The sequence below is a fragment of the Phaseolus vulgaris genome, chromosome 9, assembly GCF_000499845.2.
Source record: "Phaseolus vulgaris cultivar G19833 chromosome 9, P. vulgaris v2.0, whole genome shotgun sequence".
In the NCBI taxonomy this organism is placed as follows: Eukaryota; Viridiplantae; Streptophyta; class Magnoliopsida; order Fabales; family Fabaceae; genus Phaseolus; species Phaseolus vulgaris.
The window spans coordinates 33,048,669-33,065,455 of NC_023751.2; the positions used below are offsets into that span (position 1 = coordinate 33,048,669).

Consider the following 16,787-nt stretch of genomic DNA (forward strand, 5'->3'; position numbering starts at 1 on the left):
TTTTCTAATTATAATACGATATATCAACACATCAGTACTCTAAAATAAATTAAATATAGGTAAAATTAAAAAAAAAATATTGAATTTCATACAAGAATTCATGTAAATTCATTAGAGAATTAAAAATTGAAAAAAGTAAATGACTTAACAGAGACGTATTAGTTAAAAGTTGTTTGAATTAGGTTTGATAGAACGACGTCGTTGAGATGAAAGAGGGACCCACAAAAAAGTGCAGCGCATGCAGAACGAAAGAATGGAATGCGTAACGTGTAATAAAAATCTAAAAAAAGGAAAGAAAAATGGTTGAAATTAGTAAGAAATGTTGGAAAGCTCACTCAATTTCTTTCAATTTTCTTGAAATGAAGAGATTGAATAACCCTAGGATAGTAGCAGTGGAACAACGAAAGAGAAGAGGGGAACCAAAACGACGACGTTGAGGCGGGAGGAGGACGCACCTGGGTTCCGGGCGGAGCCGATGGTGTGGCCGCCGGGGAGGAAGGGCGGAGGAGGCGGGAGGCCGTCGCCGAAGAGGGAGTAGTCGAGGAAGGACTGGACGCCGTGGACGGCAAGGGAGGGGGAGGAGAAGAGGTCGGGGTGGGTGAGGGGGGTGTGGTCGAGGGAGAAGTTGGCGGGGGAGTTGTCGGTGACGGAGATGGTTTTGTCGGCGAGGAGGGTAGGGAGGCGGGCGCGGCGGGGGAGGAGGAGGAGGTCGGAGAAGGGGAGGCGCTGGGGGACAACGTGGTAGGGGAGTAGGAGGGGATCGGGTGGAGGACGGTCGACGGCGGCGTCGCGTGGGACGAAGAGCGTGGCGCTGACCGGAAGGATGGTGGCGTTGGGGGAGGAGAGGATTGAGACCCAGGTGCTGAAGTCGCCGGCGCCTATCAACGCGTCGAGAATGTTGTTGACTTGTTGCCTCGGTGGAGAGGGTGGTGGTGGAACGGGTGTTGAAGTGGTGTGGTTCACCATTATGAGGATAAAGATGAAGAAGATGAGGTTTTGCATCATTGTGAGCAAGAGGAAGAGGAAGTGGAAGAGTGTGTTTCTTGGAAAGAAGAAAGAAGAAAGAATAAGAGTTCTCTCTTTTCCTTAGCAAAAATGGAGCACTCAAATTCTAGTTCTATATGCTTCTTCAATAACCCAGTTGCTGATTCAATTTTTCCCAACAACTGCTTAATACTTTTAGCAACACTTAAATGCAATTTGTTAGATAGTTTTTATTTATTTGTATCAATCTTACTAATTTTGTGTTAAAATCAAATTTAAGTTAAGGAAGTGAAGTTATGATTCTTATTGAAAAATACTAATAAATATTTAAGAAACTTTATCTACAAATTTTTTTCTATGTTTTTATAACTTTTATAATTATTTCAATGATCATATTGAAGTTTCTTTTTATCCTTTATTTTCAAAGGGATTGCTTAAGTTAAATTTGGTATTAGCTTAATTATTTAGTTTTTTTTAACTATTTTCCCATATTTATACCATTAATATTTGGTAACTACTTTTAGTGTCATCGAAGAATTTCACTCTTTAATAAATAAAAAATAATTTTATTTAATAAATAAGTAATTGAATAACCTTCATTTCAAAATAACTAAATGATTTTTCTTTTCAAAAATAATAACTATATATTTTTTAATACTGCTTACAAAATTATATAATATATATATATATATTAAATTGTATTATTTTTCTTTTCTTAATTAATTATTCATAAAAGTAATAAAATTATATATATTTTTAATATAATAAAAATATAAATAAAAGTACATGTGTTTTCGTTAATATATAACTATAAATAGAAAATAAATAGCAAAGTACTATTTTATTAGACAACATATTTACAATGACAGTACCCATGATTGAATTTAAAATTAGCTTAATTAAACTGTCTTTTTAACTATCAAATTTTAGGTTTAGGGTTTCAACTGAATCAAAATTAGATTCTCACGGATAAAAATATGAGATTTTAAGTTTCAATTGCATAAATTCATCTTAGTAATAAAAGTGACATTTGAGTCATGAGATGTCTAATTTGAAGGATTAACATTACACGCATAAATAAAAATACGCTTACGAAAAAAAGAAGCTCTCCTCTTATTACCTGCACTGCATTACACGCAAGAAAACAAAATATTTTATACAAAAACCAATATATACTGATCAATTCAATTTACTCATAAAATTGAAATGGGTTCATCAACACTCCTATAAATGGACACATATAAGAACACAATCAGAGTTTAAGTCAGGTCGTCTTCATCAAGTGGGTCATCATCTTCTTCAGCAGCATTGTTGGCCTTGAATGCACTCACATCACCTGTTGGAAGTTTCCTCGCAAGCTTAATGATCTGCAGACAATGCACTCCAAAGTGTCATGAAAAGTTGAGTCCACATATATAAACCCCATCAATAAAAGTAATAGAATCAGTAGCTACTGGTTGAAGATTGCGTATGTCGCATAAAATTTGCAAGCAGTTGACAATGGCAAAATAGGATGTCAAATAAGAGGCAGGTTAAAACAAGAGGACTGGTGAAAGCACAGAAAGAAATAACAAGAGCTGAAACCATGAGAAGCTTCTTGAAAAGTAAGGTTTTCTTGTTATGAAAAAGTCCTAGGAGAACTGACAGATTGTGTAAACAGTAAGAGAATCAATGTTGAGCTGAGTCATCGTCAAAGTAGTTTACAGATGCATTGTGCTCCATGGGTTATAGGAGGATACAGATAGAGTTAAGAAAGAAACAATGATTAGGAGGTTTAATAAATAAACTGAGGAGACTGAAGTTGTATGTCAAGAACCGAGGCAGCTTGCAACATAGCAGGACGGCCGTATTCCTCAGAATTGCTAGAGTTTACAAAAAGAAAAAGATCTGAAGCCATGCCAGGAATTCTCAGAACAGACAACAGGTATCAGATCTTTCCCCCTTACATTTACTTTAGATCTGATAATCTGGTTATGCTATAAAACAAGTCTAACGACATATTGTTACCACGAATTATACATTTTAGGGTTAAGAGATTTTAAGCAAAGTAATGTGCAGGGCAACAAGATCATCGAGTCACTATAGCAGGTAACCCTTGAAACCAACTGGAAAATAAAAAATTGGATTGGATCTGGGATCTATTTAATTTATGGATTCAATCAGAGGAAAACCTAACATCATGACAACAACCCTCAAGTTTCTACAGCTAGATTGTATTCATTATGTTTTACTTTCACTTAACTCTGGTTCCATAAGAACTTATGTACTAAATCACTTACCACATGGTCAAGATGTGAAATACCACTCGACTGAGCAATACGTTTGATTTCTTCAATATCTCCATCTGTGTAGGCAGCAAGTAGCTTGCTAGCACAACGATTCTGGTCACTTTTGAGAAAAGCATCAACCCTAGAGTACCAAAAACATTTATGCCCATTTATTCATCGATTTAATCAAATTCAATATAGCTGAGGATAAAACAAAAAAGTCTCCATTTTTTAAAAGCAGAAACTTTACCATGCAATTTATGCTAGGAACAAGAGAAAATTAGAGTTAGAAATCAAAAGAAGAAAAGCCAATAACAGGTACACCAACAAAAACAATGATGACAAATTCAATGCAACAATGATCCATATCACACACACACACTGTTCGAGTTTGCAGCTACTTAGCAGAATTACAAGGAGTCAGAAACTTACTGAGAACAGTCGTTATAGCACTTCTCAGCTTGCTTAAAGTCATGAGCATAAAGGTAGATAACAATTGCACTGAGATATGCCTGCATTATGACAAGGTATATGAGAAAGTTTATCACAAATTAATATATGAGAAATTGTGCCTTCTACTGTCCGACACAACTCTCTTATTTCTAGCCTTGGACCTGGCCATGTAAACATGTGGAACAAAACCAAGCACAACACGAAGAGTTTCAAGGAAATAATTTTTAGTCAACAATATTCGAACAAAGGATGCTTATCCATTGCCTTCAACTTGCATCCAAGTTTCCAAGTGCTAATTTATATGTTCTTAATACAATCAACAATGATGAATAACAGTGCCGGCTGCTCTAATTCTAGATATTTGAAATTCATCATGCAATGAGTTCTGGAGAACCTAAAAGATTACAACAATGCTAAGCACATTTCATGGTAGAGTATGACTGTTGCCCAGACTTTGCAACATAAAATTTAGCCTCAGATTTTATTAGTGAAGGATTAAACTTGGAGAGATGAAGCCAAAAAGAAACACAATGCATGCAATCTAAAGCTTCTGACAGACAGCTAATGGTCCAAAACCAATTTGGAGTTAAAAGTTTAAAATATTAGTTTACTTGAGCTTTTTTTCAGCCTTTTTTTATTTCATTTTAAGGTTCATTTCACCCAATTTTTTTACTTAAAATCTACTTTTAAGTTCTCTAAAAATTGTTTGTTAATTTCTCTTTTAATTTAAAAGTTTCTTTTATGTTAAAAGCTATTTGGTAAAAGAATATAAAAATGTAGTTTTGTTCTAAAACCAATTATCTCATAAGTAAAAAAAGTATATTTATAAAATAAAAAATGTGTAAAATTAGTATAATTTACATAGTTTGATTTAAAGATAATAAAAATATCAATATACAAATGTTTAAAACTTATAATTTTTAAAAATGGAAAAATCTATACGCATGACGGAATAACAATATGAACGTAGGAAGGCACTTGGATAACTAATTAAACAATATATGCATGACCAGATTGGAAGTAGGTCATCAGGAAAAATTCTGTGTAAGTTAAAAAAGGCGACCAGGGTCACCTTTATAAAAGCTCCTTTATTTTCCATGTTTCTTCTAAAAAAATAGGCAGTTTATATTTTTAAGTACTTTTATGAAAAGAGTGTGTGGCTGCCTAACTTCTTTTAAGGAGGAAAAATGCCGGGCCAAACACCCCCTTAAACTTTATTTTGTTGTCATCTTTTTCTCTCGATGATTTCTTTCGTCTTTAGCTATATCTTTCTCTTCTTTCTTTATAAATTCTGTTTATTTAAAGAAATAAAATAAAAAATTATTTTACTTGAGCTTGGTAATGATTTCTTTAACTCACTGCACAAGTGCGCCACCAGTAAGGTTCTTTGAGGATCAAATTTCTTGAAAATAACTAGAATTTTAGGGACAGAGAAATGAGAAAACAGAGATGTGACAGAAAGGAAACACATTTAAATCATTACTCACTATGGTTTAGTAAATAAGTTGACCCTGTAGCTCTACTTAATAAAATGTCGACATAAAGACACAAATGCAGTTTATCTTGGGTACATACAGAAAACTAAGGAGATATGACAGAGAACATATTTAATAATAATACTATATGAAACCATAAAGGAGAATACAGTTTATCCTGGGTGCATCAAAGTAAACTAAGTACTTAAACACTCAACAGTGTCCTAATTACTTAATAGTTAATACTATATATATATTTCATTATAGGAACACATATAATCAGAAAGGATGACATATCCTCTCAAGAAAGGAAAAAAAATACACTGAAAGAAAGAAAAAAGAACCCCCTACCCCCCAAGCATAATAGATTCCTCAGTAATACCAAACTATCACATTAAGCTACCTCCATACATTTTTTGAAATACTGCTCTGTAAAACCAGTTTAGAGGATTATTAATTCTTTTGGTAGCAAATGCATTGCTTCAAACCTCCAACTCCAACTCCAACATTGACCAAAATTAATATCAAATTAAAGCTTAAAAGTTACCATCCCAGTGCTCCACTTTTTCTATAGATTCAAGTTCCAAATGCCACAGGCATAATTAATGCCACTATGAACAGATATTATTAATATAGTCTTCCAAATAAATAAAACACAATAAAGCAGACACTCTTACTTAAAACACCAAAACTGCCACATCATAGTCTTCAGTACTTTTTGTCATACTTACAAAGTTCCAGCATATCTGTTCAGAAGGCCTACCTATTACCAATTATTTTCTTTTTCAAGTCTCTGATTATAAGATATGACTTATGATACAGAAAACAAAATAAAAAACATTCCAAACCTTGCTCTGGCTATTGGTAGCATTACACTTGTCAGCTGCCAAGCCCAATCTCAACAAGAAAGATGCTGCATCTGTATATCTGTGTATTAAGAAAGCAAACCCGATGAAATATGCAAGTCAACATACAAGAATTGAAATGTTCAGAATTTGCACTTGTGAAAATAATCGGTGTATTAACATTCTGCAAAAAACATCAATTTAGCTTCCAAAACTAGTGGTTCTTGCCTAACTGGTTGCCATATTTCTTTTTATACAAAAAGAAAAGAGAAAAGATTTCTATAAGAATCCCTCCTGGGAGGAAAAAAGGGGAAAATCAACAAATAGAGTTTCCCAGTCCCTATCTGTAAGGAAAGCCCCTCTTAGAAGATTACAAGCCTTACATCAAGTAGAAACCAAATGACTAATCTTCTCCTAGAGAAATTACTCATTCAAAGAAATCTCCATAAAAGATGCGCGCACACATAGCCAAATGCCCCAAGCATTAGCATACATTTCATATTTCCCTAAAAAAACTGTTTATTTACTTCTACCAAAGCTAGAAAAGGTAATCAACAAGAGCTGGTCCAAGAATCTAGAACTCACCCAAAACTCCAGAAAATTCAAAGTACCAAACTAAGTGTTGAACAAAGACACAATTATAGAAAAGAGAAAAAGCAAGATGCAAGTGGGTAAAGAAAATAATAAGCTTAAGGTAGGAAGAAAAGTATTATGACCTCATTTTAATGCAAGATAACCATTCAACTCTTTGATAAACTATTTTTACATCCCAGTAGTATGTTGTTGGTGTCAGATGTGCTTGGTGTGGTTAAATAAACTTCTAGTCTTCTTGATTTTTTGTTTTTCATGTTATTTTAGCAAATTTCTTAGATTAGATATTGATTAGTTGTTTCAGTTGGGTGTGAATTCAAAAAATAGTGGTGGCCCTCAGTTTAGTTGAAACCAGAGTCTATACTGTGAAAAATCTTCATGTGTAATGAGTTTTATTTTTCCTCTGATAAATGTCTTCATTCTTGACTGGTTTAGAATTCAGGCAAAATAAGTCTTCTTTCAACCAGTGATTGTTTGAATGAAGAGTTTGAGAAGCTAAACATTGCTATTCACAGCACCCAAACTGCCAAATTGTCACTTTATCATCACATCATTGCTAGAAAGTGACTGAAAGCCTTACATACTTTGAAACTCCAATTCATCTGATTCCCAGACCCCAACTTTTGGGCCTTAAATTATTTAATTAATTTACCGTTCTATTTCAATTTCATTAAAACAGCTCAATAACATGTATAGTACATCACATGCAACAAGTTGAACATTAATAGGGATGAAATTAACAGAATGAAAATATAGACATTTCTGCAGGATATTGACATATATGTACATGATAGGAAAAAATCGATGCACAGGGCCTTGTACTTATGGATCTTTCTAGAGTAGAGCTCCTCATTAAATGCAATACCAAACTCCATCCATGTTACATTGTGTTTTTAAGAGTCAACTATAGTATCCAACTTATGCCGTGTCAGCAATGCCAATATACAAAAGTAAAACAAATTTATGGAAAAACAGTGGAAGATAAGTTTACTTCATCATATTCTAAGTACCATCAAAATGTAATGCCTCAACTTTTAAGTTCTAATTAAAAACTTACTTTTCAAGTTTTACATAAACATTAGTCGCAGCACGATATAGGTCAAAGGCCATTTGTTCTCTTCCATCATCCTCAAGAATTGTACAAGCATCTGTATATAGCTGAATAGCTTCTTCAGGCATGCTATCTTCCAAAGCACTACAGAGGGGGGGAAGGTATTATGAAACTTATTGATTGTGGTGAAATAATATATATAGACATCATACTCATACAGTATTGTAAATATAGATGTAATATATACACTAATTATGTTTTTTACGTACAGCATCTGCATTCTGCTGAACTGCAGTACATAATGAGATAAATATGATATGAGAGCCATCATGATGTGTTGAATTTAACAGACTTGTTTGCATGACTTCTAATAATTTCTATTGACTAAAATAAATGTTTTGTTGTAATAGCCATCAACTGAAAAAAAAAAAGTTTGATGCCAACTCTTCCTTAGTAGAAAGGAATTTTATTAAAGAGAAAAAGGGAGGGAACACAGCTGTGATTTAAGACTAAAGGAAACAAGTTGAGAGGTTGAAAAGATCATGAAAGCAGGAATGCTTCCCAATCCTTTTCGTATCTGAAATGAAAGCCCTTCAGAAACAGCTACGGCATAAAAATTCATCCCAAAGCAATCCAAATGCGATAGAAGCAAATTTTCGAAAGTGACTAAGGCTTTATAAATTAAACATATTTTAGCCTTCATATATAAACTACAAAAAATATTTACCAAAGGACTCTGTAAAATACCCACTATCTTAGGAAGTAAACTTTAAGTATAATTCGACATCACAAAACCAGTTTGCGAGACAAGGTTTGTTTTTATATAATATAATTTGCCCATATTTCTAGTGGATATGGGACCTCAACACATCCCACACAAAGAACTAAACTCTCCTGCATAGAACTATATACTAGTCAGTAGTTTAATAGCAAGTGACACAATAGGTCAAATCTTACTAGAAAAGGCTCTAATTTCGTCTTTAAATTAGACTTTATGTTTAACTCAGTCTCATAAAATCAACTTGAAAAGTGAGTTTTGTTCTTACTTGTATAACTATAACTATGTAAGAAAATAAAGAATTATTTTATTGATAACAACCATGCCGATTACACTTCCATCTCCTCTACTTATAACAATCAAACACTTTAAAATAAAGAAATAAAAATATGTTGAAACAAATAGAAAGATTCTAAAGATATTTTCTCTTAATCACTGTGGAGATTTTTATCTTAATAATCCGATATTTACAACATACTACAACAAGGTTTTAGCATCCTATATGTTCCCAAGGGATAGATGCAAGTTACCGTTAGGGCTTTCACATTATGAATTTCTTAAGAAGTTGGTGGCGAGTTGGTTGATAATAATAACAACTACAATGAAACATAGAATTTTGTTGCAAAACACGAGGGTAAAGGAAACAATCTGTTTACCGGGCTCCCTTTGCAAGGGCATCTGAAGCAGGTTGTGGTCTCCCACACTCCATGTACAATTCAGATGCCCTTCGATAGAAGTCCCCAACTTCCTGCCAGTTACTTAGATCCTTTGCCAAAGCAGCGGCAGATTCCATGTGCTTAGCTGCATCCCAAGGTCTGGTTTACTTGTCAAGGAAAGACATATAGACAGATTAACAGAGTGAATCTAATAATACTATACAGTAAAGTAATATTGTTTTTCTCCTTAATGGAACAAATCGAAGAACGAAACCATAAATCATATGATATAAGGATACGATGAAAGCATCTCTTGTCCTTTTGAAGCTTTCTCATATGATATTTTGGCTTTCTCATAGTTCCTGCCAACTCGAAACCCATTAGCTGAAACAGAAAAAGAGTTTATCAGATTACCCCTAACCAATCTTCTCCCCAAATTTCCTTTATCACAAATAATCAAATATTAAGGAAGCTTGAATACTTTACCTGCTTGCTCATAAAGAGCAGTAGCACTTTTCCAATCCGCACTCCACCTCGTGAGACTGAGTGTTGTTCTGCATTGAAAAAGAAAGGTAACAACATGGATAAAAAAAAAACATAACTACAATGTCCTAGAATCAACGGGCTTAACCACAGTTAAATCATATTGAGAATAAGAAGTAAGTACAATGGTGAGAGCTGATTAACTCAAATAACTTAAAAACAGAATCAAATTAATGAAATCCTCAAGAACAAAGACTTGATCAATAGCAATTTCATCATCACTATGATTTCAACATCATTAGGACAAATCATCCTAAGAAACAAAATTGTGTACTGCTGCTGCATCAATTTATATCATCGAAGTGAAAAAAACACAGATTATATAAGATTGCTGCAGCGAAAACCCAGACGATTTAAAAATTAAACCTAGCTGCAGCGAAATCGACAGTGGCATTTGAAAATGAAATTGCGAAATTGATTTGAACAGAAAACAAGGAAAAGGCAATGGAAAGAGAAGATGAACAGACAGTTTATCAGCTTTGGTGAGCAACTTGTTGGGATCAGAAGCCGCCATGGTTGGTCGATTGAGAGCTTGCGTGCGTCTTCTTCAGTCCCTCCGATTCAAGTGTGCGAGCCAACTCACCCAGCGAACACGCTTCTTTGGGTCCACACACATCCTACCACGTGGCACACTTTATTAAATAAATTACGTACTTCGGTCCTATAACAAATTAACAAATTTTATGCAGAAAAAAAAGTTTAATAAATTTGAACCAATTAAAATATTTAATTATTAATAATTTATTCTTCAATTTTGTAAAATTCATGAGAATATAGCAAACAAAGAAAATAACATGATTCAATTATTGTTGTGCAAAAAGAATAATTGATTTCTAAACTTTGAAATTAATCGTCAAATCCATCATACTAAAATATAAATTAGTGTCAAATTAGATGTTAAACATTACAATTTAATATGATTTCACAGAATTTAACAATGGGATACACTTTTTAGGACTAAATCAAATTTATTGATTTTTTAAAGACTAAAGTTTATTAATTATTATACCACTAGTTTATTATACACTAGTTTATTATACGCTTAAGTACACGGAATTTAAATACCACTAGTTTATTATACACAGAATTTAAATACCACTAGTTTATTATACACTAATTCTTCTTTAATTTCTTACATCATTATTTAATTATTAAGTAGGTAAATGATCTTTCATTGTAAATAGGTGCGAATTTAATCATTAAATGAACAAAAGTTAATGTTATAGTTATTTAAAAATTATAAATGATTTGAGTAATATAATTATAAAGGACAGAAATAGTATTTTATAATAATTATAAAGGTTAAATAAAATTGTATTTTATCATATTTTTTATTTGAAATCCATTTATTTTCTACACGCATTCTACAATTTTTTTTTTTTATATGTTACTTGACATCTAAGCTATACACCTCAAGTAACAACAATCACTTGCCATCATATGAAAAAAATATTATTAAAAAAAATAAAATAAAGAAAATACAAAAATATGGGGGACTAGACCAAAGATATATAGATAGACTATACCTATTAATAAAAAAATTTAAGAACAGACTAGATGCAAGCTTATTATACCACCGTACAATTCACAAAACTATTATTTTAATAATTTTTATATCACTTTAATTTTAAATTTACTCTTTATTATATTTTTTTATTAATTGTATTTTTTATTATTAACATTTTTCATATAAGTAAACATAAAATCTATTAACCACTACACTTTGTGTTCGACCATATCATATCCTATTATATATTTTTATTATTATTACTCAAATTTAATTTAGCAAAAACACATGTAGTTTGTAGGTGCTATCACCATTAATCAATCCTATAAAGTAACTACTTTGATGTATGAAGTGAAACTCACACCTAGCACAATCTTAAAATTAGGTGCTAAGTAGAAATACCATGAAAGATGAATCTCAAGTGGAAAAACCCAATGTACCCTCAACATTTCTCTATGGAGAAAAAAAATATATCTTCATGTATTACTCTTCATCTGCTATAAATCTCAGTTTCATTGGCACTAATATATCAAACATCACATGATGGCTTTCAATTTCACCAAGCTTCAACTAATCACATTTGTTCTTATGTTTCTCTACACCAACAACATTCAGATTTCATCTGCAAGTCGTTTGTTACTGCATAAAAACAAGCCTCCAACACAGCCTTTGGTAGCAAATTCACCTTCATCTGCACCACTGTTCTCAAAGCCTAAAAGTAAAAATGTTCTCAACCCTTTGTCATTCCAACAAACACTTGGTGGGTCTCTCAACCCTTCAGCATTTTCACTTCCAATGTTGCCACCTCTCCCCAAATTACCTCCTCTGCCCCCTCTTCCGCTTCTGCCTATGCCTTGCTTTCCTTCTTCACCATCAAGACCTTCTTCTTCAGCCCTGCTTCATCCAATTCCACATGAACAAAATATTGCAGAGCCATGAAGTCCATATTCAATTGTTCAAACTCATTGTGTAGGTCTCCATTTTCCCACTATCAATAATTTGTATCATTACCATTATCAAGATTAAAGAAACTACTACTACACTGTAATGGTTGCAAAAGGGTTCTTATAATTACTTCACCATTACTTTTTTTTTATGTTGTTATTCTCTTGTCAAATATGTCATCCTTATCTATTATCTTTTAAGTAGTAGTAGTATTGTTGATGTTCATAGTTTGTTAAACTTATCTTAATAACAACATAACATTTCCATTATTGTTGTCAAGCTCGAATGATTGAAACTGCAATGATCAAAATGGCATTCGTAAGTTGACTAGGAGTTGAGAAGAAACATAGTCTCAGTTTCGAACTATGGAAATGTAGAGACTGAAATGTTGTCTAAAGTTTGATCGATCAAAGGCTTAGATGATAAAAAGAGTGTTATCAACCATAATCATCTTTGCAAACACCAATAATTTTTTTTTTCATAAAATGTACATGCTTAATTAAAAAAATGGTCAACTTTTTGTTAGGTAGACACGATAGAAATTAAAGGTGCTTGAGAAATGAACTTTTTTTTATGGTCATAAAGGTTTTGATCTTTTCGAATGTTCTTATTGGGGTTGTACAACTCTTGGTAATTGGTCTCGGGTGAGACGGTGTATCTGAAAAAGTATTTAATGTCTAAATTAGTATTTAAAATATAGTGATCGGAGATAATAAGTAATGTTCAAAACATATTTTTATATTGAATGATGTGCATATTTATAGAATGTAGTAAACTTTCTATGTTAGAATTAGATCGATGTTAGCATGAATTATTATGCTAATATCAATATTGGGACAGCATTTAATATAATAATTAAATTAACTATGTTTTATTAAGTGATGTAACTCATTTCTCAATGATTGAGTTTGTTCATGTATGAAAGGGTATGGATTTAGTAGTGACGGAAAAAAAGATAGACATAGATAATTATAAACATATAAAAAAAAGGTATTATTATTGATCATATTCTTTGGGATATTGCCAAAGGAATGTAGTCATAAACATGTTAGGTTGATATTTAACAATTTTAAAATTTCAAGAAAAAGGAGAAAAGAATGTAGTGAAAATAGGTAGTCATTGGAAACAATAATTTTCATTTACATGCAAATATCATATACCCCACCCTCTTCTCCTTTCAATAATCATGGAGATGTATGAAGAAACTATGGAGTTGAAGAAAGAAATTGACTCTAGTTTTCTCCTTTTTAATATTTTTTTTTTGTCATTCTACTTTTTCATTGCTTTTTGTGCTTCATTCTTTTTTTTTTCTTTTTATCTTTTTTGGGAGTTTTTGTGGTTACCAAATTGGGATCCAGGATTATAGTACGGATTGATCAATCTGAAAGTGAAAATGGAATTTCCAGATTTGTCGTTCTGTAAGTAAATCATTTTGTTTTTCGGATAAGGAGTGTTCTGGAAGCAAATTTGTAATAAATTATTGACTTATGGATTTCTGAGTCTAGAAGCCAAATTTATGTTAAGGATTAATGGATTTGGAAGTTATTTTGACTTATGAATTTATGAATCCATAATGCATGTTTTGAATTTCGAATTGGTGGATCCATCAATCTAACAATAGTATCTATAGATATCCTACAGATAAGAGAAGTGACTTTTTAAGTGAAAACATGACTTTTTAAGTGAAAACATGAACACTTAAGAATGCTGAATTTTCTCTATTTTTTTATACATAGATCATACATGTCAAGTTGTTCTCATCCCATTGATTCATAATTATTCTTCAAGAGAGTCAGGTTCTGCATTTGGATGAAGTATATGTCTCTGCATCTCAAAAATAAAAGGACGGTCCAATGTACAATGCTCCTGCTTGGTGGGATTGAGATGGGTAGATGTCATATCCTTAACCCCACAAGTAGAGAAACTGTTTCCTAGATTTGAAACCTGATCTAACCCGACCTCTAGACCAAGGACAACTACGAATCCTTCAATCTGGAAACTTACCGACTCTTTAATCTGGAAGATTTACAGATGTCTCAATTCAGGATTTATGTGTAAGTTTAAAACATGAATAAACGTAAATTGAACACATACAATTATGTTCACAAATAGATCTTATCATATCATGATTCTCACTTAATCATACAATCAAGAAGGAATAGGCATTTTACCTTTATCCATGAGTGATCCTAATTGAGCAGTTACTTTATCTCCTTTGTCCCAATCTATCTCTTAGCAATTCCGTATTTGTCACACACTTTCGTGATGGTTAACAATGAGACAACTATTATTTGCAGAGACAGAACCCTATAGCCTTTAGTTCCCAATCTCCATCAGATGTAGGTTTTCCATTAGGTATATCATCAGATATATATTTCTCACATTAACCAATGGACCTTTAATTCTATTATTATTATTAAATCATATTTGGGCCCAAAGCCCAAACTCTAAGTCATGTGAGTCACTTTATAAAAATTAATTTACATAATGCAGATTCAGTATTTTAGAATGCTAAAAATAAAGTGTGGATTATCTGTTTTGTAAACCTAGCGGACTGCATTGTTTGAAACTATAACATATGAATTGCGAAAACAAAAAATTCGCCAAAAAAATGGAACTACAAATTTGAAAACGAAAAAAAATTTACTTACCTTCTTCTCCGAGGAGAGAACCGCCAAGTAGTACTTACCACCGAACCACCACCAAGTCGTGCTGACACAACCAACCACCAACAACAGAAACGCCTTCATGTGCTAAGAGATAGAGAAGCACCGTCGTTTAGAGATAATGGAGTTTGTTTGTGTGCAAAGGAAGAAGAAAGAGTATAGTATGGGTGTTATGTGCATTTTGAGGTTTTCATAAAATATTAGGGAAAAATTTGTCTTTGCATAACATTATTGGGTGTAGGAAGAAAAATTTGGGGTGCAGGAAGAAACTGCCATCTTTTTTTTACGGTAAAATCTTAATGGGCTGGGCCTGAATTTTTGTTTTTTTATTTTTCTAAAAAACGAGAATTAAAAAATAAATGATAGAGAAAAACCCAAAATGTATATTTTTAAACATTTGATTTCTTTATAAAAAGAATAACATTTTTATTTTACTAGTTTTTTATTATAAAAATACTTATATTTATCTTTTTGGATAATTTTTGGATATCACTTCTCTTATTTACATGAGTGAATAATATAAGCTTTTATTATGTAGTTTTGTTGTGTAAAACAACTTAATGAAGGTGATATGATAAATAAAATTCTCCTAAGCTAATTCAATCCACGTATTAAATGTCTATGATATAATGTTACTAAAAGATGACATAAATGATGTGAATTATATTATATATATATATATATATATATATATATATACGTGGGGTTTTAAAATACCAATTCTACGTCTTATATTTTTAAATTATTACAATGATTAAGGGGTTATAAGAGAACAAATGATATTTCATAAAGAAAATCTCAATAAGGACAAGTAAAGGAGAGTAAAAAAAAATTAAGGAGAAAATATTATTTTATGAAGTGTAATATGAATATTAGATATATGTTTATTTATCTTGTGATAATTAGTAGTAATGTAAATGTTATAGGGATGTTATTTTTTTAGAGAAACAAAATTAAAGCATCTAAACAACGTTGTAGTTTCTTTTTCTCTTCGTAGATAGAAGTACTTCAAATGTTATTGAATTCTCATTGAATCTCCTAGAATTTTAATTGTTTGTATAATTTACCATATTTTCACATTACAATAACAACAGTGTTTATTATATTTGTGTCTAAAAGAATAAACTATACATTTAAAAAATATTATAATTGTTGTCTAAAGTACAAAGACAAATTTAAAGGAATAAGCCACATATCAATGAACATTGAATACAAAAGTAAAAAAAAAAAAAAAAAAGATTAATTGTTTTACCAAAATATCTTTTCACATCTTTTCTTAGTTAATATTTAAAAATTAATACATTCAATAAATAAATAAAAATAGTAAAAAGTAAAAATGATTGCATGTTCCATGGAAGCAGGGTTTGGTACGTACGTGCCTTACATGCATGGCTTTACAATCGGTGATTTAATCATTTCTGTCAAATGCTACGGATCATCATCTTTTCTTATGCTCTTTATTTAATGTTTATTTAATGCTCATTTAATGCTATTAATTAACTCTCCTAAGTACTACTATTTGGTTTAGGATCTTGTACCTCTCAAGTATTAAGGTTAATTATATTTAAAACATTATCTATTTCCAATTTTGCTGATTTTTATGAGATTATTTATTTGGATACCGAAACAAGTGTTTTATAAGATTTATTAAATAATTAGTTAAAAGTAAAAAAAAAAAATCTTAAAATTGTGGTTAGAGAAGCATTAATTTTGTTAATGAATGAGATTATGGTGAGTGAATTTATGTCGAAACGGTGGCACTGTTCTGAAGCATCTAGGTTCTTCAGCAACCTTCACAGAATAGTGTTATCGTGTCAATTGGATACTCTATTTCCATTTACTGCTTATTAAATGTATATGGATAACATTGAACATGTTATATCAGTTTCTGCAGCCACAGACAATTATTTCTTTAAGGAAAACTATTATATGTTTTTATTAATAAATAATGAAAATAAAAATCTTATACAAGTATATAAAAGGATAAATTTAATCATTTAGTAACATTATTTTAAAAGCTAACAAT

At 31.6% G+C, this 16,787-nt stretch overlaps 2 protein-coding genes across 2 annotated transcripts; both read right to left on the reverse strand.

The window, feature by feature from the left end:
• Positions 1-329: 329 nt before the first annotated feature.
• On the reverse strand, positions 330-1,072 carry LOC137822478 (FAS1 domain-containing protein SELMODRAFT_448915-like). Its single transcript, XM_068627368.1, has one exon. It carries the CDS (start codon positions 1,003-1,005, stop codon positions 379-381), a length of 627 nt encoding a protein of 208 aa, XP_068483469.1. The 5' UTR covers positions 1,006-1,072; the 3' UTR covers positions 330-378.
• Positions 1,073-2,073: 1,001 nt separating this feature from the next.
• On the reverse strand, positions 2,074-10,279 carry LOC137820510 (gamma-soluble NSF attachment protein). Its single transcript, XM_068624634.1, has 9 exons — positions 10,111-10,279; positions 9,587-9,654; positions 9,400-9,484; positions 9,101-9,259; positions 7,673-7,810; positions 6,028-6,106; positions 3,684-3,763; positions 3,264-3,393; positions 2,074-2,351 (listed from the first exon to the last, which is right to left on the reverse strand). The coding sequence occupies exons 1-9, from the start codon at positions 10,155-10,157 to the stop codon at positions 2,244-2,246; spliced, it is 894 nt and encodes a 297-aa protein (XP_068480735.1). The 5' UTR covers positions 10,158-10,279; the 3' UTR covers positions 2,074-2,243.
• Positions 10,280-16,787: the final 6,508 nt, after the last annotated feature.